Below are 22,701 nucleotides of genomic sequence, written 5' to 3'. Positions count from 1 at the left end.
CGCAAATGGGCGTGGCCTATCTCAAAAGATGCAGCTGACTTGTGGGCATCTGTGGATATAAAGTTTTTGACTGTCGGACTTTCGGTGTGGGAGTTATAGCCCAAAAGGCATTTTCCTTTGTTGTAGCGCCACCTAGTGGCCGGGATATCTGAATTTTTTTGTCTGCGTACGGGGTACGGACCTGGATAAGCCATGCAAGTGGCATGTCCCAACCCTTTACGGTTTGGGCTGCAGCACCACTTTTATGTGGAGAAGAATAAGAATAACTAGAACTGCAAGCAGTTGTGAACGGGGGCCAAGCCTCCCACGCGACTCGGGATCGGGCGTCGTCGTCCGCGGCGCCGGCCCCTCGCTTCACGGAATCCGGGGATGTAAAGTTTTTGAATGTGGGATGTTTGGTTTGGGAGTTATAGACCAAAAGGCAAAAAAATCGCAGAGAAAGATGCTCAAGTGTGTTTTTGGCGCCCCCTTTTGGAGCAATTTAAGGAAAAAGTAGAACCAACCTGAGAACCATAGGACAAACACATGTGTGAAGTTTGGTGTTAATAGGATGAATCGTTTTGGATTTAGGAGCAGTTTGGTACAAGGTAGCTAATGTGCAAATCTTTAAAGCGCTACCGCTTGGTCTTCTGATGGTCGTAGAAAAATTATTTACACAACTTTTGCTCGTGGGAGTCGGTAGAGCATAATGCTTTTGGTTTCGTCCAAATCGGGCAAAAACTGTAGGAGGTGTGTGTTTTGGTGACTGACACAGCCATGTAGGGAAAAAAAATCCCATACGGAAATGGGCGTGGCCTATCTGAAAAGATACAGCTGACTTGTGGGCATCTGTGAATATAAAGTTTTTGACTGTGGGATGTTCGGTGTGGAAGTTATAGCCCCAAACACGTTTTCTTTGCTTTTAGTGGTTTTGGCGCTATTCTATCTGACATTCGCAAAACTACGTCAGATAGAAATATGCAGCTCAATGTACCGAACAAGTGGATGTCAAGTTTTTGAATGTGCGATGTTCGGTTGGGGAGTTATAGCAAAATCAAATTGTCGACCTCTCCATTGTAAAGACACTTTTTGAATTTTCCCGCCTAAAGACTTAGAAAATGGCGAAAACAGGCAAAAAAATTGAAAAACTCTTTTTTTTAATAAGTCCGGCCCACATAGGAATTTGTTGCCCATATTTTTGCCATAGACTCAGGTATGCCCCATGATAGTCTCCCTTCAGTTTCAAGAAAATCCCCCTTTTTTTTTTTTTTAAGGAATGTTCGCGAATCTTTAAAGCGCTACCGTTTGGTCTTCCGATGGTCGTAGAAAAACTATTTGACCAAATCTTGCTCGTGGGAGTCGGTAGAGAATAATGCTTTTGGTTTCGTCCAAATCGGGCGAAAACTGTAGGAGGAGTATGTTTTGGTGACTGACACAGTTTTTGCGATGTAGCGAAAAATTTATATATACGCAAATGGGCGTGGCCTATCTCAAAAGATGCAGCTGACTTGTGGGCATATGTGGATATAAAGTTTTTGACTGTCGGACTTTCGGTGTGGGAGTTATAGCCCCAAACGTGTTTTTCGGCTGTTGTAGCGCCACCTAGTGGCCGGCATGTCTGAATTTTTTTGTCTGCGTACCAGGCACGGACCTGGATAAGCCATGCAAGTGGCATGTCCCAACCCTTTACGGTTTGGGCTGCAGCACCAGTTCTACGAGTGGAAGAATAATAATAAGAAAGAACTAGAACTGCAAGCAGTTGTGAACGGGGGCCAAGCCTCCCACGCGACTCGGGATCGGGCGTTGTCGTCCGCGGCGCCGGCCCCTCGCTTCACGGAATCCGGAGATGTAAAGTTTTTTAATGTGCGATGTTCGGTGTGGGAGTTATAGCCCCAAACGCGTTTTCTTTGCTTTTTGTGGTTTTGGCGCCCCCTATGGATGACATTCGCAAAACTACGTTAGATAGAAAGATGCAGCTCAATGTACCAAACAAGTGGATGTCAAGTTTTTGAATGTGCGATGTTCGGTTGGGGAGTTATAGCAAAATCAAATTGTCATCCTCTCCATTGTAAAGACACTTTTTTGAATTTTCCCATTTTCCCGCCTAAAGACTTAGAAAATGGCGAAAACAGGCAAAAAAATTGAAAAACTATTTTTTTTAATAAGTCCGGCCCACATAGAAATTTCTAGCCCATATTTTTTCCATAGGCTCAGGTATGCCCCATGATAGTCTCCCTTCAGTTTCAAGAAAATCCCCTTTTTTTTTTTTTTTAAGGAATTTTCGCGAATCTTTCAAGCGCTACTGTTTGGTCTTCCGATGGTCGTAGAAAAACTATTTGACCCACTTTTGCTCGTGGGAGTCAGGAGAGCGTAATGCTTTTGGTTTCGTCCAAATCGGGCGAAAACTGTAGGAGGAGTATGTTTTGGTGACTGACACAGTTTTTGCGACGTAGAAAAATATCTATCCTATCGCAAATGGGCGTGGCCTATCTCAAAAGATGCAGCTGACTTGTGGGCATCTGTGGATATAAAGGTTTTGACTGTCGGCCTTTCGGTGCGGAAGTTATAGCCCAAAACGCCTTTTCCTTTGTTGTAGCGCCACCTAGTGGCCGGCATGTCTGAATTTTTTTGTATGCTGAGAGACCGGGGGTCTGAACTAGTGATGCAAGTGGCATGTCCCAACCCTTTACGGTTTGGGCTGCAGCACCACTTGTACGTAAGGAATAGGAATAATAATAATAACTAGAACTGCAAGCAGTTGTGGACGGGGGCCAAGCCGTCCCGTGCGACTCGGGATCGGGCGTCGTCGTCCGCGGCGCCGGCCCCTGGCTTCACGGAATCCGGGGATGTAAAGTTTTTGAATGTGGGATGTTCGGTTTGGGAGTTATAGACCAAAAGGCGGAAAAATGGTAGAGAAAGATGCTTTGGCGCCCCCTTTTGGAGCAATTTAAGGAGAAAGTAGAACCAACCATAGGACAATGTCAATTGTCAATGGTGTCAATAGGATGAATCGTTTTGGATTTAGGAGCAGTTTGGTACAAGGTAGCTAATGTGCAAATCTTTGAAGCGCTACCGTTTGGTCTTCCGACGGTCGTAGAGAAATTATTTACTCAACTGTTATTCGTGGGAGTCCATAGAGCATAATGCTTTTGGTTTCGTCCAAATCGGGCAAAAACTGTAGGAGGTGTGTGTTTCGGTGACTGACAAAGTGTTTGTGGTTTTGGCGGCCTCTATGGATGACATTTGCAAAACTGCGTTAGATAGAAAGATGCAGCTCAATGTACCAAACAAGTGGATGTCTAGTTTTTTAATGTGCGATGTGTGGTTGGCGAGTTATGAGCAAAAGCAGATTGTCAGCCTTGACAAAATGGCGGCCGGAGCTAATTGCACAATGTAATGTCAATGGACATGCTAGCATTCCCGCCTTTTTTCTTTGACGGAAAAAAAAAAAATCTAATTGTATTAAAAAGTCCCTTAAACATTACTATTTCTTGGCCATATTTTTTATATAGACTCGGGTATGGCCCTTGATGGTTTCCCGTGAGTTTTAAGAAAATTCCTTTGGCCAATTAGGAGATATAAAATGTCCTCGTTTATGGCGCCACCTTATGGCGAAATTCTCCAAATTTTTTATGGAACGCAATTAAGGGTAGCCCCAACATATGTTTAAAATTTGGACTTGATCCGACTTATGATTTTGGATTTATGAATTTCTACGTAAAACGTAGCTAATCAACAAATATTTAAAGCGCTACCGTTTGGTCTTCCGACGGTCGTCGAAAAATTCTTTTTTATAACTTTTGCTCGTGGGAGTCGGTAGAGCATAATGCTTTTGGTTTCGTCCAAATCGGATAAAAACTGTAGGAGGAGTGTGTTTTGGTGACTGACACAGTTTTTGCGATGTAGCAAAAAATCTATCTATACGCAAATGGGCGTGGCCTATCCCGGAAGCTGCAGCTGACTTGTGGGCATCTGTGGATATAAAGTTTTTGACTGTCGGACTTTCGGTGTGGAAGTTATAGCCCCAAACGCGTTGTCCTTTGTTGTAGCGCCACCTAGTGGTTGGCATGTCTGTTTTTTTGTGTCTGCGTACACAGCACGGACCTGGATAAGCCCGACAAGTGGCATGTGTTCACACTTTATGGTTTGGGCTGCAGCACCAGTTTTTGGGCGGAAGAATAATAATAATAATAATAACTAGAACTGCAAGCAGTTGTGGACGGGGGCCAAGCCGTCCCTCGCGACTCGGGATCGGGCGTCGTCGTCCGCGGCGCCGGCCCCTCGCTTCACGGAATCTGGGGATGTAAAGTTTTTGAATGTGGGATGTTCGGTTTGGGAGTTATAGACCGAAAGGTGTGTGTTTTGGTGACTGACACAGTTTTTGCGATGTAGCGAAATAATGTCTCATATGCAAATGGGCGTGGCCTATCCCGAAAGATGCAGCTGACTTGTGGGCATCTGTGGATATAACGTTTTTGACTGTGGGATGTTCGGTGTGGAAGTTATAGCCCCAAACGCATTATCTTTGCATTTTGTGGTTTTGGCGCCCCCCTATGGATGACATTCGCAAAACTGCGTTAGATAGAAAGATGCGGCTCAACGTACCAAACAAGTGGATGTCAAGTTTTTGAATGTGCGATGTTTGGTTGGGGAGTTATGAGCAAAATCAAATTGTCAACCTCTCCACTTGTTTGAATTTTGCCGCCAAATAGTTCGAAACAGGAAGTAAAAGTGAAAAACTAATTTGTTTAATAAGTCCGGCTAACATAGGAATTTCTTGGCCAGATTTTTTGTATAGACTCAGGTATGCCCCATGATAGTCTCCCTTGAGTTTCAAGAAAATCCCTTTTGTTTGGTTTTTTTAAGGGATTTGCGCGAATGTTTGAAGCGCTACCGTTTGGTCTTCCGATGGTCGTCGAAAAATTCTTTTTTATAACTTTTGCTCGTGGGAGTCGGTAGAGCATAATGCTTTTGGTTTCGTCCAAATCGGGCGAAAACTGTAGGAGGACTATGTTTTGGTGTCTGACACAGTTTTTGCGATGTAGCAAAAAATCTATCTATACGCAAATGGGCGTGGCCTATTCCAAAAGATGCAGCTGACTTGTGGGCATCTGTGGATATAAAGTTTTTGACTGTCGGACTTTCGGTGTGGAAGTTATAGCCCCAAACGCGTTGTCCTTTGCTGTAGCGCCACCTAGTGGTTGGCATGTCTGATTTTTTGTGTCTGCGTACACAGCACGGACCTGGATAAGCCCGACAAGTGGCATGTCCAAACACTTTATGGTTTGGGCTGCAGCACCACTTTTTGGGCGGAAGAATAATAATAATAATAATAATAATAATTCCTACTAAATCAATAGGGTTCCCTGCCCAGCAGGGCTTGGGAACCGCGTTGCTCTGCATAACGCGGTCCCTTGCCCTTCTCGGGCTTGGCCCCCTAATAATAATAATCCCTACAAGATCAATAGGGTTCCCTGCCCCGCAGGGCTTGGGAACCGCGTTGCTCTGCAAAACGCGGTCCCAGCCCTACTCGGGCTTGGCCCCCTAATAATCCCTACAAGAACAATAGGGTTCCCTGCCCCGCAGGGCTTGGGAACCGCGTTGCTCTGCAAAACGCGGTCCCAGCCCTACTCGGGCTTGGCCCCCTAATAAAAGGCCCAACAAAAACAATAGGGTTCCCTGCCCCGCAGGGCTTGGGAACCGCGTTGCTCTGCAAAACGCGGTCCCAGCCCTACTCGGGCTTGGCCCCCTAATAAGAATAAGAATAATCCCTACAAGATCAATAGGGTTCCCTGCCCCGCAGGGCTTGGGAACCGCGTTGCTCTGCAAAACGCGGTCCCAGCCCTACTCGGGCTTGGCCCCCTAATAATCCCTACAAGAACAATAGGGTTCCCTGCCCCGCAGGGCTTTGGAACCGCGTTGCTCTGCAAAACGCGGTCCCAGCCCTACTCGGGCTTGGCCCCCTAATAAAGACGAATACTCTAAAATGCTATTGGAGTTAGTGGGGCATTTATGTATTTTCAGCATACTACAATTGACTTGCATGTATTGGGACATCCTAAATCTTTTTCTGGCATACTAAATAGGATGGAAGTATGGGTATTGGAACGCAGGGTAGGGAGAAACACTGAAGAATGAATGTTGCCTAGTGGCCCTTCACAATAAGATAGAAAAAAACCTTGGAGATTGAGCTTTTGACACATGCAAATAAACAGTTCAAGTGGTAGAAAAACATACCACCCACTCAACATATACACATGCTTCATATTCTAAGTTAAAAAGACATCTTAATCATGAAGGTAAGAAAATAAAAGTCTCACACAATCTACAAAACACTATCAATACATGATATTGCACCTTGAACAGAGTATATACATGACATTTTACAATGCAGCACATCGGTCAAAATCAGTGTTATGCTGGTGCAGTTTTACATCAATTATCTGACTGTTCTTCACTTATACTTCATTATTTTTACAAAACCTTCTGTAGTGCCATGGTTTAGAAATGAAGGAGTGGTGCTTATGAATATGTGGATATGGTGTCATGCTGTCACAAATAAAGCTTCACTAACAGCAGTTTATTTTTCTCATCAATTACAACCCATTACCTTCACACACATGAATGGTCTTTAAATGAATACTTCACCCATACGGAACCGTCGTTCTATCATTATAAAATCGCTATTATAATATAATGAATGAGGTTTTTCTTCCCTCAGTCTTTCCTCAGTCTTCCCTGGGCCCAGCTGTCCTGTTAATCCTAACCCTACATGTTTACTATTGTGATGTCGCACTAATAAATTGTAGGGTTAGACACTGAGACCATAAAACACTCTTTCTGCCTTTTCTCAGGCTAAGATGAACCGATTTCTAAAAAGGTTGCATACTTATACTACATAGGATCTCAGAGTTCAATACACCTTCATATTCCCACCGGTGAAGTAGGTCTTTAAGGATTTCCATCCTGAATTAGATTTTATTCCATGAGAAACCAAGTGAGAGAGAATAAAGGGAAAGGGGTTAATGACTATTTAGGCAAATGGAAGAGGTAAAATAGTTTTTTTCATCTCACCTTCTGACCTTGTCTGCTTTGTATCTGTGCGAGTAAGTTAAATAAAAAGGCCTTTTCAAGAAGCTGAACAACATCTTTCTGTGAGCATATGTCAATAAGACTGAAAGAAAATGACAACGACGCACCCAGCCATATAAGGCTTAGACACTGTGTGTGTGTGTGTGTGTGTGTGTGTGTGTGTGTGTATGTGTGTAGGGCTCCTCCTGGCTGAATGGAGGCTGTCAAACCTAACCATATCCTTCCAGTGACCATAAGGCTAAACACTTACTCAGGTATTTTAGTCGCCTATATCCTTGAACTAATACACAAAGCATTATTTATTTACCATAACAACTACTATATATTTTCTTAACCATGGCTTTAACTGCCACACAGAAAGAGGACCATTTCAAAACTCTTGGTATAGGCTACTGAACATAATAATCCAAGGTTTTGCTACTCCAAAACATCTTGCCATAAGGGTTGATTTTATATGAGGTTTTAAAAAAATTATGTTGTGGTTGTGTTAAGTGATAATATCTCAATAATGGATAAGTTTTCATGTGAAATAAGAACAAGAACTCTACCAGCTCTTTTGATTTGTAGGTTTGGCCCATTATTACTATCACTAATAATGTTATTGAACACTCAATTTGAGTGTACTTACTTTAGTTTCACCTCTTAAAAAAACATTGTGGACTGTGTACAGCTCAACTGTTAGCTTGTTTACAGGCTGTAGGTCTAACTATATTGTGTCGTGGGACCTGTGTGCACTTAACCTCAGTGAGTAGAAATGATAAACAAAACTATGAAAATCATACCCAAGTTGGAATAACATGTAATCTCCCTTTAATATATTTTTTTACATGAATACTCTTATTAAAAAAAGCAGTAGATAAACAATTATAAATAATAAATAAATAAGAATAGTTTAAAGAAACAAGGGTAGGACTACAATATTTGGAGGCAGTAGAAGACATGACTGGATGATATTTCATATTGAATAAAGGTCAATAGGACCAAATACCTCAGTCTAAGTCGTATTTATGGGAGAGCAGTGGAAGTTGTTTTGCAATAAATATATTGTAATATCAATATATTAATTTTGGCTGAGCCACCTTGTCAAATGTGAATGGAAAACACAATTATTTTTGCAGGAAAGTCCCCAAACTCCATTTGATCTAAATAGTGAAAATTTCATAAAAGAAAGCCTGGGGCCTATCCGAATAGTCCAATCTCCTTTCCTATACCTTAACCCCTAAACGTCATCGGGGTTAAGGAGATATGAAAGGTGCTTCCTATCGAACATAGGAAAGACAGCACTGTTTCAAATGAATTCGACTCCACTTTTCCTAACCGACGTCATTGCGCGACGGCGAGTATTGCTGACGTGTGTCACTAGCGTGAAACTACACTATTCTCCGAAAATTGACCACAACAAGCGCTCGTTTGATCCATGCGTTCTTTTCATATTGATTTTAATCAGGTTGTCGCCAACAGAGTGAGAATCACTCCCATATATCCAAATTCACATGTGGAATAAAAAGAGGCTACACTTATGTTGATGTTGAAATGAACTGCCCCCAGTAACTTCATTAAATGTGAAGTTGGTATTTTATTTTCTTATGGTGTAAATTATGTGCTGCGAAAATAACTATTATGATGTTGGTCTTTTATGAGTTCTTTATTATCTTAATGGGGGAGGGGAGGGGGGTATTTTGTTTTAGCAGAGTTAAATCTTCCTCTCTTCTCTTCTCCTCTCCTCTCTTCTCCTTTACCTCTCGTTCGTATTCGTGTAGAGTCGGTAAACTCCGGCGGTGGCCTGTTGCTTTAAATCTTGCCGCCGTAAAGGATTATGGGATACCACTATCTTTCCTTTCGCATAGGTTGGTCCGGAGTAACCTATGCTAAAGGAGGGTTTAAAGGATGAATCGAGGTTCCTTTCCTATGCCTTTCCTAAGCATTTTGAGAATTCGGATCACCTATCTGCCGAGTACTTCCGGTTCATCTCGATAGGAAAAGAAAAAAGACTATTCGGATTGGCCCCTGCTCATTCCTCAAGCCCCTTAGTTTCCATATTAGGAAGTGAAAGAATTGGACTAAAAGCTTGTCCCGTTAGCATAGATTAGCACTTCTTGAAGTATCCGCTCACACATGATGTCCTTTCAGTGTTTGTTGGCCGGTTCACGTCATGTAAACGCTCTGTTTAACAAGCTGCAGTGTGGTTAGAACTGTCTACCACTACGGGGAGTCGGCATCCTGTGGACAAGACATACAGCATCTGTGTTTGTACACATCCATGTGGCACAGCCTCAGTCTCTTCACCATTCTACAGTTCAGGCTGCTGTCCTTGCATTCACCTGCATGGGAACACAGCAGTTGGCGTTTATTGCCACAAAAAAAGCACGCGCACGCACGCGCGCACACACACACACTCACACACACACACACACACACACACACACACACACACACACACACACACACACACACACACACAAATTGTCACTGTTATCAACATTATTTTTTAACTCATTATTTGATAGATAGGAACTTAACAGACAATAAACTAGATGTAAAAGTTACAGAGAACACGTTTAAAAACCTCAGAACCTACAAGTATAGGGTCATTGAAACGGTTGATTGTTGAACAAAGGTTCCTTGTTGTGGTTGTGACTTACTCTCACAGGTGGTGTTATTGCAGTGTTGCCAGGTGGAGGGCCTCTGTAGCCAGGCACAGTGCTGCTCAGCCAGGGTCCTGTCACTCCTCCGGTGAACACAGTCCACCCTGCGTGTCTGGAAGCCTCCCCCACACACTGCAGAGCACGGCCCCCACACAGCAGCACGCCACTGCACAGCACACAGGTCAGAGGAACAGGTCCGCACTGACGCAGGCCTGAAAACAGACACACGTTTGACTTCATTCCTTTATTTACTGCTGAGTCCCCATTTGGCACTGACTATTCTATCCATACCCTGAGAACTGTTTCACAAAGCATGTGTATTGTTTGATTTGGAGAGTTGTTCTCTCGTGGTGTAGTGGTCAGAGCGTCCCCCCCATGAGGCAGCAGGGTTAGAATCCAGCCCGGGTCATTCTCTGCATGTCATTCCACCCTCTCTACCCCATTTCATCTCTGTCTCTCCAATGTTGTTGTTGTTGCTTTTGTTGTTGTTGTTGTTGTTGTGTTGTCCTGCTTGTTGTTTTTTATATGAGACCAAAGACAAATCTCCACACCGTGGACAATAAAGAATTAACTAACTAACTAAACTGTCAATAAAGCATGAAAAATGCCCAAAAATAATCTTAAAAATAGATAAATAATTGTGTGTGTGTGTGTTTGTGTGTGTATACCTGTCCTTGAGATCACAGTCTGTGTAGAAGGAGCCGTTGGCGTGCTGACAGGTGACAGATCTCTTCTGTACAGTGGTGGTGGGGCCCGCACACCTCCCAGAACACTGGAATGGAGCGTAGCATTAGTTCAGGTAGGATACAGAGTCAAGCCGGCTGTCAAACTCTGCACGTCAACTGACAGCCAGCTTCCGCTCCCAGCATCCCATTGGCCATCCACTCAAAGTGGCGCCTTATTTAAGCTGCTCTAGCCTGCCTACTGGTGCTGCTTCCTCTGCAAGCTCTTGCTACCCACCTCCACCCCACTACCTCCTTGTTTACTGTATTTGTCTATCAATGTCATTTCTGTTGTCATTGACGCTTGCTATGTTCTGAACCCTAGGGGGTCCTTGCTGCAGATCTCCACACCTTTTGGAATTCCATGTAGCTCATGGAGGACAGAGGGATGGCTCTCTCTGCCTTAATCCTTCAACGTGTGCGCGTGGAGGGTGTGGAGATCCCAGATCAGAACCATACTGCCAAACATAATTACTGCAAAGTATTCTGCTAATTGAAATAATATTCTATTTTGACTAAAGTATTCCTGACTGAAATGGTGTAACATACAGTTTACACATACCAATACATTGACTACAGTGTGAAACATGCACTAATGTTTGACTGATTGATTTATTGAGTGTTTGACTGTACCTTTCCCCATGGACTGGTGACCCAGGTTGGACAGTAGTTTGCGGTGCAGGGCTGTGTGTGTGCTGGCCTGCTGGTCCACTCACAGGACTCCTCTGACACGCTCCTCACGGCACCACTGGAGTCCACACGCTGACACAACACCTGCCTCTGTCTCCAGCCTGCACCACACCAGGCCGAGCACTTTGACCACTCTGATGCCCCCCAGCTGAAACAAGAAATACACCTCAATAAGTCTCAAAGTGGGAACTCGCTGTGTTGCTTTAAAAAAAAAAAAATAATGACTTTATTTGCTAACAGAAAATCAATAAAACATCATTGACAAAAAATAATAAAAAAAAATAATGATAAACTACCAAAACTTTTTTTTGTAACTTTTTAGAAAAATCATAGCCTCGTTTGAGATGTCGCCGTCTTGCTAAGACCTGCGCAATTATGACGCTCGTCTTGCTGAGCGCACAGCATTATGGTTAGACTTTTTGTCCGACTTGCACCTGTGGCTGGCTGCGGCTCGGCTGCTTGAGACTTTGAAGTCCCGCGGGATCAAGACGGACACAGACACTGGAGCAAGTCGCTGCAGTTTCTCCCCACGGGCTGCGGGAGCGAAATGGTTGCTGACAGGTGGAGCTGAGCGCTAATTGGGAGTTTAAACCCCGTGCCTTTGATGCATTTCCCCAATTGGTTACGCAGAAGTCTGACTGACATCACCGCTCAAAATTAAATTACGATGGGGGCGCCCTTAGCTCAGGTGGTAGGGCGTCCACCCCCATGGGCCTCGGCCAGCAGCGGACCCGGGTTCGATTCCAGCCCGCGGTCGTTCTCTGCATGTCACTCCCCTCTCTGCCCCATTTCAACTCTGTCTCTACACTATCAATAAAGCATAAAAATGCCCCAAAAATATCTTCAAAAAATAAATAAAAAAATTACGATCCATTCTTTTTGATTTTAATGTATGTTTAATCATTAGGCCTACTCCGAAGTGTAGCCTATGCATTTAAGCAGAAATATATTTAATCAGAGTTAAACCTCCACTGATCTGAACCCTTGACAGAGAAATAATTTGGAAAGCAATAATTAGCATGCAGGTTAAACTCTCCTGTATAGATTTATTAAAGCCACTACGAGTAACATGGCACGTTGGCGGCCCCTTTGGACAAAAGCGGTAGTATTTTTACGACGCCAGCTGTCGTGAAGCTGTTTTCTAGCTCGTGCCGGGCGTGGGAGATTCAAATGATCAGGAAGCAATATAGTGCATGTCCGTGTGTTGAAAGTGTGAGGGCACCGGACTCTTTTCGGCTCTGTGAGAGTGGTTAGTGACACTGCATCAACTAATGCCAGTCAGTGCTACACACACCTGATTGCAATGAGTTGATGCAGCAGTGTCACCTAACTACTCTCTCTCACAGAGCTGAAAGATTATGTGTCCTCACACAAAGCGAATGAACGAGAGACGGCAGTTAGTATGGATCACGAACATGTGTTTATGTTGTTGTAAATAATGACTATTTCAGATGAATAATGGTCATCTGATGATGCTGGTGAGGCAAAGTAATCATTATAAGCATTGTAAACACTGCAGTCTAGTTCGCTACCGTGAAATTGTGTATACGTTGCTTGGCAACTCCCTCCCGCCCGCCTATCACTCTCCCTTTTAGCTTTTCTTCATTGCATTTTCTTTTTTTTCTTTGATGGTTCAGCCCCGTTATCAGTCATTATGACGACAAATAACTGTCTCAAACAAGGCTCCCGCTCCCCTTCCCTCACCTGGAGGGATAGGCTTCTCAAATCGCGTTGCTGCGCCACACTGAAATCTGTGACCATAGAGCATGCACGCGTGAACCGAAAATCGAACTGGGTGTGCGACCAGACCAAACGCAGTAATAAAAACTATTACTGCGTTTGGAAACGTCTTTCTTTGCACTGATGGTCTTGTTTGCTGTTGAAGGTAATTTATGATTATGTGAGGAAACATGAGGCTGTTTAAAAGATATTTAAATGTTACTCGGAGCTGCTTTAAGTGAACACAAACTTGAGTCACATTAATTTGTGGTGAAGTGATATCTTTATACCATTAAGATTAAATCATAGCCTTATTTCCAGTGATCTAAATGGTCTGGGAATTGTATGTTACACATCATAATAAAGTTCATCATAGCCATAATAATAAGGGATATTTTATTAGACCTTTAGGCCAATCATATTCGTTATGTGAAGGGAGAAATACGAAACCTCCTATATTTGGATTAGTAAATTATTTTTTCTCATTTAAAAGTAGGTTTTCTAGTAAAATTACAAGAAAGATAAAGATGTGTTGGGAACGGGGATATATCTCGTTTCTGTTTTTTTAAATGTCCCTCGCTTTTGAAGTGTTTAATCGTCTTTGTGTTGTGTTCTGCTTCTAATCGGTTGTAGCATGTGTAGCTCTTCTACGAATATGTTTCTAATAGGCCTTCAAAATAAAACTAGAAGACGAACTACATCCGCAACAAAGACGCTACTTCCGACGGCACATGCAAGTCGAGCCGACTCGGAGCTGTCCGGCTGCAGTCAGGCTTTTTCGTCACTCCCCCGACTGCACTGAGCTACTCTCGTCTACTTTCCAGACGAGCCGAAACTGGGGTCAAACGAGCCTATTGACTCCAAATCAGATGATCAGTTAGATTCAGGGCCAATCAGAGCAGACTGGGCTTTCTGGAAGGCGGGGCTTAAAGAGATAGAGGCTGAAAAGAGGAGATTCAGCCATGGCACTGTGAGAAACATGAAAATTAGCAGAATATGTGATCTTTTATCATTTTAAAGATTCTGAAATGAGATTGTCAAGTTAACGGTGGCTGATTTGTGTTGCATTAGTGAGTGAAGCTGGCTAAGTGTGTGTGTGTGTGTGTGTGTGGGGTGGGGGGGGCAGAGCTGCAAACAGCAGGGGGGATCAGGGTGAGAAGATTCTGCTGAGGGTTGCACTTGTGTTGTGATCCCTAACCCTGCCTCTTCTATGTGTCTCACTTATCAAACAGTATGTACAACTACAGCAGAAAGAAAACATCAATCAGTCAATGTAATGCAATGTTTGATTGCATGTTAATTGTTTAATGTGTCATTAATAAAAATGGTTTGCCAGATCCTATTCTGGATTTTTGTGGACACTTTCTCTCTTGGTTTGCAAAGAAAGAGGTTAAATGGTAGCAATAGCTGAAGAGCCACTGTTACTGTATGTTCATGCTGACCTCATCCTAAATAATACCACCGAGCCACTCAAATTGCTCATTGTGCTTGCATTTGTGATTTAGTTGGACTGATCAGGTGGTATCGTTAGTGAGTACATGATCCACTGATAACAGGTGATTCAGATTGGTATCTTTTTTATATAAAGCCCTGTTAGATTAGGGTGGGCTTGTAGATGGGCACACTGGGCAGAGAGACCGAAGATGCTTGCGCTCAAATTTTTTTGTCCTTGTAAGATCTCTGCGTCTGCTTTTTGGCACATTTACTGTGAATTGTGTAGAACACAATATGCAAATAAACTTTGAGTGTTGCTGTGTGGGAGATTTGATTCTTGCATGTTGTTTTATACACACTATATAGATATATAGTCTTTCCACTATTGCCTCCGATGTCCAGCTGGGTGAAAATAGTAGCCAGCCGAGGTCACGACCCTGCTAGGGGGGTCCGGGGGTATGCCCCCCCCGGGAGATTTTTTTTTACCTTTTTAAAGTGAAATGCTAGCCTGGCATTCCTAGACCTGCCACTAGGCGCTGACAAATTAAATTTGCTGCGCCTGTTGGTCTGGACATGCTCCGTTGAAGCTTTATCAAGAAGACCAGAAATCTGGGCTCACGTTTCAATTGGTTCTATCTAATATGGGCGCGCCAGAGCCCTTTATATGGTACTCTGGGGAGGACGTAACCAGATGACGACAGTGACGTGCATGCGACGTCGAAGCCGTGATAGTAAACATCAAAGATGGCTACGGATATGTTGTGTGAGTTTGAGACTGCTTTGGCCTCGACCCTTAACGATTTGGAAGACGGCACTCAAATCTTTCATTAGCAAGAAAGTGGAATGTTCTGTTTTGCCGACCGACAACGGCATACGTTTAATTTAACAGTTTAACAGCTGTTCGCTAAACGAACGGGGCTTACGTCACCTTGTGCATCGCTCTGATTGGTTGTAGTGCTATCCAACTGCGTGCAGTATTTTCCATAGAAATATAAATTTGAAATAAAATATTTTGCAGGGTCCTCTGGGATGGGCTTGGTGCTCTTTTTCTTTTATGGGACATATTTTTCTGTAATATAATGAATTAATTTCAGTTTTATTTATTTTTAAATGCAGTGAGAGGAACGAAGCAGAAGAACTCTGTTGTCCAGCTACTGTATCTTTTTTTCCACAGACGAGGCTGAAATAGGCTATAGAGTCTATAGTATAGACTATACACAGTGCACGGGCAACTGAGGGCAGCCCCATTTTCAAATATTTTTAAATAAACTCAATACACACTGTGCATGCCATGGACTTGAACGTGACGTGATCAGTTAACCTCGGAATACCTCCCAGATGAACTGATTCAATTATTAAGCTATTAACTATCCACCAAAACATTGTATTCCTTTTATTGTATGATCATTTATATTTACATAATATGATGTTGATATCAAACACACAAACTAAAAAAAGTTTAGCAGTTTGGCAGTCGGGACCCTAAGCAACCATTAATTTCGCTTATGCCTCGGGCCGGCTCTGCTGACCAGTGACCACTATAAGCGGGTGGATAACTTGGAGGCAGGCTGTCCTGCCCACCCAATAATACAATTAGAAGCAATGCATGGTAATGGTATATTCTTCAGTGTTAATTACGGCCCTGTTGTGTTTGGTTACAATATTTATTCATTAACTATTTAACTGCTCCACCATAAGTTTCACTTTCCTTTTCATCTACGTCTCAAACAGCTGGTCTGATCAGCTGGTCGGCTCGTGAGCCCAACGGCCCGACAGCAGGAGTCAGTCTAAAAACAGCGATCACTAGGCTAGTTATGATCACTTTTAAATCAAAAAGCAAAATTATGAAATAAATGCATCTCTGCCTCTCTCTGTCTATCTGTCTGCCGGTCTTTCTCACTGCACACTGTCACTCTCCAACAGCATCTGCAAAAAAAAGTCTGGCCACTGAAGTCGTTGGGGCCATTTCTTCTCATCATTTATCCACTCACCTGCCCGCAACGCGTATGGGTCATTAAGACGTAGCCCGTTCACTTGTGTTAATGTTTCCGCATAACCAATGTTATCACTCGCTGACCAACTGTTTTAGTAAGCTGACAACATCCCTATTTAAAGGTGCAGTGTGTAATATGACATCATCAAGAAAGTTCTACAAAGTTCTAGAATGCAACACTCCCTGGGTAACCCCAACTCTTTCGAATAATAACAGAGGCTACAGTGGCCTTCAAGGACAAGAACAATTCAAAATTTTAAACAATGCACCTGATGACATTCCAACTATGACACTTTCAAGATGGCGGCACTAGGCCATGGTCCAAAATATGCAGAAATATGGACATATATGAGACCCTTTCTAAGGGAAAAATAAATAATTCTAAACATTTTGTTCAGCTATTATGCACTAAATTAAATGTACTTATAATATTATAATAATAATAATTACTTTCTACAAAATCTGCTAGGAAATAAAACCCAAAATTCTACACACTGCAGGTTTAACAACATGGACCTATAAAGAAACACCGCAACTGCAATATAACCAAACGGGTAACCATGGCAACCAGTCAAACAATTGTTCTTTCTGCGAATGGTCTGCGCGCGCATCCGCCGTGTTGATAAACAAATAAGCCCCCCATAGGCTATGTTGTAGGCTATATCGAAAATACAATTTCTATGTTGTACTTTTAGCCACATCATTTTCATCACAGCCATTCTACATCGCTGTCTCAATTTTTCAATGCTTTTGGCTTTGATTATCAGCTTGTTGTGTATTTGCACTGTGTTTGTGTTGTTGTTTTTGCTTTACATTTTTGTTAGATTCCACGTCATTGGAAATGAGTGTCACCCCTCAATGACCTCTGCAGAATTTATAAAGGTTAAATGAATGCTTTGGAGAAAGTGACTGAGTGGGCCAATGATTGGGGCTTTAAAACTTCTAAGGATAAAACTAAATAAATGGTGTTTGGAAATAAGAAAAAAGATGCCAACGCAGACAGTACAGTTGTACAATAACAATCTTGAAAAAGTCAAGTATTTCAAATTTCTAGGAATGTGGTTGGATGAAAGAATGACAGGGGAAAAGCATATTGAGATGGTTTCTTTGAAGTCTGGGAAAATAATGAATGTCCTTAGGCGCGTCACTAGATCTAGATCTGACTGGGGGGCTGATAGAGAATCAATGATGATGATTTACAGAGCAATGATAAGATCAGCTATTGATTATGGATGTATGGTTTATGGATCAGTAGCTTCTTCAGTGATCAATAAACTTGACATAGTCCAAGCAAAAGAGAAGTGTGCTGTGGAGTATTCCGTACAACTCCAATATCAGCGTTATTAATAGAAATGGGGGAGATGCCATTAGACATCTAATGAGATGATGGAAAGTGTGACATCCCGATGACTACATGTGAGTGAGTGTACCTTGGAGGGCAGTCCTGTCTGTTGCAGGGCTCTGGGTCAGTGCTGGGTCTCTGGATGTGCTGACACATGGAGGCCTGGACGTCCTTTCCATCCACACTGACACAGCGGGTCCTTCTCAGCCGAGTCCCTCTGTTCCCACAGGAAGCACTGCATGTGCTCCACTCTCCAACACGCCACACATTTCCTGTTAACCCGTATGGAAATCACTCGATACAACCACAACCCATCTACAACCCATCTCTTCTCCTCTGCCTACCCCTAGATCACCCACCAACCCAAGCCCCATCAACATTACATTTTCCTTTTGTTTGTATACTGTTGTGCTCCTATGTAAAGCGCTTTGAGTGCGAGAAAAGCAATATATAAATATATTATTATTATTATTATTATTATTAATAAAAAATGCGTTACGTAATAAAATGTAAAAATGTAATACATTTTCACTTGATCATGTAATAACACCCGCATTATGTCATAATCTGCAGCATTTTGTAATCAACAGTCTGAACCGAATGTAAAACATTTCTCTGCATTTTGTAATAAACATTCCCCCCCGCATTATGTAATAGTACACTTTATTACCCACATTTTAATACTATGCATTATGTAGTCATTCATTACAAAAATGCAGAGGAATGTTTTACAAAATGCAGCAGGAATATCATAATGTAGATGTTATTACGTGATGAAGTCACATTTTATTATTTTTTTTGACGTTGATGCATATTGACTTAATGCTCACCTTTAGTGTGAACGTCTATCCAGGCAGACAGTACTAGTGTGGTACCGTTGATGAGGGTCTGGCATCGGTATCGGCCTGAGAACTTCTCCTGGAGTGTGTTGACCTGGAGGAAGCGCCCCCCCACCAGCATCCTGTACAGCTGACCCAGACCAGGAGCCCGGGTCTGGGCTGGACCTGATACCTCCTTCAGGGTCTGGTTGTTGTAGTCCCAGCGCACGGGCAGTTTGTGCTCAGGAAATACTGGACAGCCTGTTTCAAAAGACACCATCAGACTCAATGGAAGCTTTTGACATTTTTAATGGTATGTTGAATATACCTAACATGAACGACTCAAATGCATTTTACACCTCAAAGTTTGTATACAGGTTTTGGCAGTAACTTACTAGTGGTGGCTGGTATTACATGTATTACAGCCCACCATCTCTACCATTGTGTCCTTGAGCAAGACTCTTAACCCCAAACTGCTCCAGGGGAGCTGTACTATGTCTGATCCTGCGCTCTGACCCCCTCCAAAGTATGGTAACTTGAGAGGGGATATGCAAAAAGGCAAATTTCAATGCAGCCATTGACTAATAAAGTAACTTGGTGGAAATCTATGCTGGACAGTGTGTGGTCAATGTGCTATATATTGTAGCAAAATCGTTACACAGGTAGTCAGATATTCAATGTGTATCTGCAATTTTCGCAGTAATATTTGTTTTGAAGTGGTGATACATTCTGCTTATTTTCAGGTTAAAATGTCTATATTTGGTATATATGTGTGTACCTATGCGTAGGCTGTCTCCAGGTTTGATAAAGACACTTGTTCCATGGCGTGAGGCCATAAAAACCCTTCTCCTGTTCCGCTCATGTAACACTGGAACAACCCTGGCAGGGTATAGCTCTGTACGTACACGTACACACACACAAACAGAAAAAAGAAAAAAGAAAAAAATACACAAAATGTTATTCAAGATGAAGACTACCAACCACGATCAAAATGTGTTTTGTTATGGGGCCGCTCACGTGGTTAGAGCCTTTGAGTTTTTAAGGATATGGCCTTAAACTTTTGAGCAGCTAATAAATTGCTTGATTAGTTTTTTGTCTCTTGCTCCTGTTTGCATTTTGAAGCTCTACTTACTACTTGGTTACGATCAACACCTGCGAAAAGCAAATACTTTGAAATTTTACCCCCGGTCTTCAGATTTTGTTTAGGAGTGCACTATAAGAAGAAATGTTAAAATGTGTGTGTGTGAACCCACCATAGACCTGCATGACAACCGAGGCAGCAGACTTCCCTATGACGTTAGTGGCGGTGCAGGAGTAGCTGCCCTGGTTGGACAGAGAGACATTTCTGATCCACAGTGAGCCATACGGTAAGGGAACAGCACCATCACCTAGTGGACCACTGTCTCTGTGCCATGTCACAGTGGGCTGAGGAACACCTGACAGACAGAGAACACAGAGGGACCAATCAGATGTCTGGGCAACACTTACCATGACGGGCCATGTAAATAAGGGGGTAACAACTTTATACAAGGAACTAGCATCATTGAAGGACAGTCACATCATCTCTGTAGCTATTAGGTTTGTAGTTTTCCCTTTGAAGTATGTTGCTAACACCAGGTTTTCTTTTCAGCACACACACACACACACACACACACACACACACACACACAGTGATTGTGACAACAAGCGTTCTCCAGAATCGCTGATACCACCTTTAATCAAGAGTAATCTGGATGTAACATTCCTTTAATGTGAATATTGTATTGTGACCTACCAGTGACAGGGCAGTCCAGAGTGAGGTTGGTGCCCGTGTGAACGCTGACTCGTCCTCCAACAGTGATCCTCAAGCTGTGGCTCAAAGCACGCCCATAGTCTGAAACATTCCTCCATGATACTGCGATGGACGGTGGCTCTGAAGATCCATACACAGACAACAGTCACTCATGCTGTTATGAATAAGCATTTTAAAGCGTTACCGTGCAGGCTCCGAAAACTGGTATGTAAACAAAGGGTATGTAAACAAAGGGGGCCCACCAGAGCAACATGCCCGTGTGTTGGTCATACGTGTAGACAATATAGGCCTACATGTAAGACCAAGTGGTGTACCCGTAGCTATCTGTCAAAGAATGGGGCAGTTCTGCACATGCACGACTCACAGAGACTCACATGGTGTACCTGAAAATCCTCCATTTTCTTTTTTAGCTTAACAGAAAACAAACAAACAAACAAACAAACAAACAACGTTGTTGGAATGTTGTGATGTAATTGGAAGATCAAAGGCATCATAAAGTTATCAAAATGGAAAGGCTTCAAAGGCAGCATTCTAGAACTTCTAGACTGTCTGAAACCCATAAATAGGAGTACCTTAGAACCCAATCGAGTAAATCGTATCATCTACATACAAGTCATGTTTATCACAGTGAAGAAGGATCGATCCACTCGACAGTTCTACAGATACAGCCGTGGATCCAAGACAAACCCCGAGAATCAGGGACGGATGTGTTGGTCAGGGCCGCTCGAGACCTTTGCCAGACTTGAACCGGCTTCAAAACTGCCTCCGCGACGCACAAGCGGAGATCAAACAATTGAAGTGCCAGATAGACGGCATGTGGGAGCATCAAAACTATATGAATGCTCAAAAAAAGACTCTGCAGAAGAACAATATTGAAATAAGCAGGCTGGAAAAGCTTGTTGGAAGTAAACAGCAGTATGACATAGTCGTGGCGAGACTTGAGGCAGAAAAACAAGCGCTGTCTGAACAGCTCTTGATAACAGGAACCGATCTTGTCAAGAGCGAGGCCGCGTGGGAGGCCAAGTACAATGCTCGCGAGGAGAAGTTGAAAAAGGATTTGGATGACCAAAAACTGACCTGTTATGACCAAATGAAGGACATCATGAAGGAGTTGGAAAATAGTTCCAAGGAAATAGCAAAACAGACAGAGGAAGAACCGAAGAAACTGATGGAGAAAAATGTCAGCTTGGAGGCTCCTGTAAAAATCCTAGAAGAGGAAAAGAAAAACATGGCGGAGAAAGTAGGCCTACAGAACTTGGAAGTGGAGGAAGTGAATAAGGGACACCTGGACGATGTACACACCTTGCAGACAAGTCTACAACGTTTGGAGAAGGAGAAGCAGGAAATATTAAAACGCAATGAGGAAAGAGCAGAGCAGGTGGGGAAGGAGTTAAAAGAACTGGTGGAGAAAAAACATTGTTTGGAGACTAAAGTTAAAATCCTTAAAGAAGAAAATGAAAAAATGGCGGAGAACAAACAGAGCTTTGGAAAAAAGGTTGTACAGTTGGAGCAAGAAAATAGGAACTTAGTTATGAAGGTGGAGTTTCACAAAAGAGAACTTAAGAACAAGGTAGACACCTGGGAGACAACTTTCCAGCGCCTGGAAGAAGAGAAAAATAAATTGGAGAACAGCGTACGATGCAATCAGGAAAGAAGAAGAAATTGGAGGAGATGGAACAAAGCGATGAGAAAATCGGCAAACAGCTGGAGAATGAGTTAAAAGAACTCAATGATCAATCATTGTTTGTTCACTCAACTGAAAAACCTCAAAGGAGACAATATAAAAACTGAGGAGAAAGTCCAGGGCTTTCAAACAACGGTGTTACAGTTGGAGCGAGGAAATCGGAACTTAGACACTGAAGTTACTAAGTAACTAACTTGAGACAAATGTAAAGGACTTCGGAGACAAAAAAATTCTACAGGCGGAGGAAGAGAAGAGGAAAATTGAGGAATATATAGTGTGTCTGAAAAACAGGAGCTGCTGGTCTCGTCTAAGGAGGACCAAGACCGAAAAGACAGAAGCAAAGTCAAATAGAAACAAAAGAGATTAAAAGAAAGGAAAAAGAGGAAATAAAGAAGACAAGAAAGGAAGGAAGAAAAGGAGGATAAGGTGGAGAAAGAAAAAGCCATGGAGAAGAACAATAGGAAGAAGGGATTTTGGAGCAAGAAGTAGAAGAGTGCTGGCGTCTAAAAGGTGGTGGTGCAGGAGGTTGCTGGCACATAAAATCACACAAACAGTTACATTTTTGTCCAAACCCGGCCTCCACCCTCATTCTATTCATCCCTTCATCTCCTCACCCCTTCCCTTATCCCCCTTTCTCTATCTCCGTCACAAAAAAAATTTAATAAAAATTTCCATCATATTTTTGAATCTGCCTCTGTCAATAAAGATACAGTATAAATACAGCTACATGTCATCATGGTTTCTATTGTGGTGTCTGTGTGGTTCAAAATGTTGAAACTTTAGCTGAAGAA

The 22,701-nt window shown here is 42.7% G+C and overlaps 1 protein-coding gene across 1 annotated transcript in view; it reads right to left on the bottom strand.

The window, feature by feature from the left end:
- Positions 1 to 9,273: 9,273 nt before the first annotated feature.
- Positions 9,274 to 22,701, bottom strand: part of adamtsl3 (ADAMTS-like 3) — a gene marked incomplete at both ends in the record, with an annotated part of 231,862 nt that continues 218,434 nt past the window's right edge. The window contains 9 exons of the mRNA XM_080045594.1: positions 9,274 to 9,392; positions 9,714 to 9,928; positions 10,385 to 10,488; positions 11,072 to 11,276; positions 17,705 to 17,888; positions 18,447 to 18,695; positions 19,213 to 19,329; positions 19,688 to 19,870; positions 20,209 to 20,346. Coding sequence (XP_079901720.1) covers positions 9,274 to 9,392; positions 9,714 to 9,928; positions 10,385 to 10,488; positions 11,072 to 11,276; positions 17,705 to 17,888; positions 18,447 to 18,695; positions 19,213 to 19,329; positions 19,688 to 19,870; positions 20,209 to 20,346 — 1,514 coding nt within the window. The remainder of the gene's footprint in view (positions 9,393 to 9,713; positions 9,929 to 10,384; positions 10,489 to 11,071; positions 11,277 to 17,704; positions 17,889 to 18,446; positions 18,696 to 19,212; positions 19,330 to 19,687; positions 19,871 to 20,208; positions 20,347 to 22,701) is intronic.

This window comes from Ammodytes marinus, assembly GCF_949987685.1.
Source record: "Ammodytes marinus genome assembly, chromosome: 1".
Lineage (NCBI taxonomy): Eukaryota > Metazoa > Chordata > Actinopteri > Uranoscopiformes > Ammodytidae > Ammodytes > Ammodytes marinus.
Note: the sequence above shows the minus strand (reverse complement) of the source record. Positions and strands in the feature narration are given on the sequence as shown.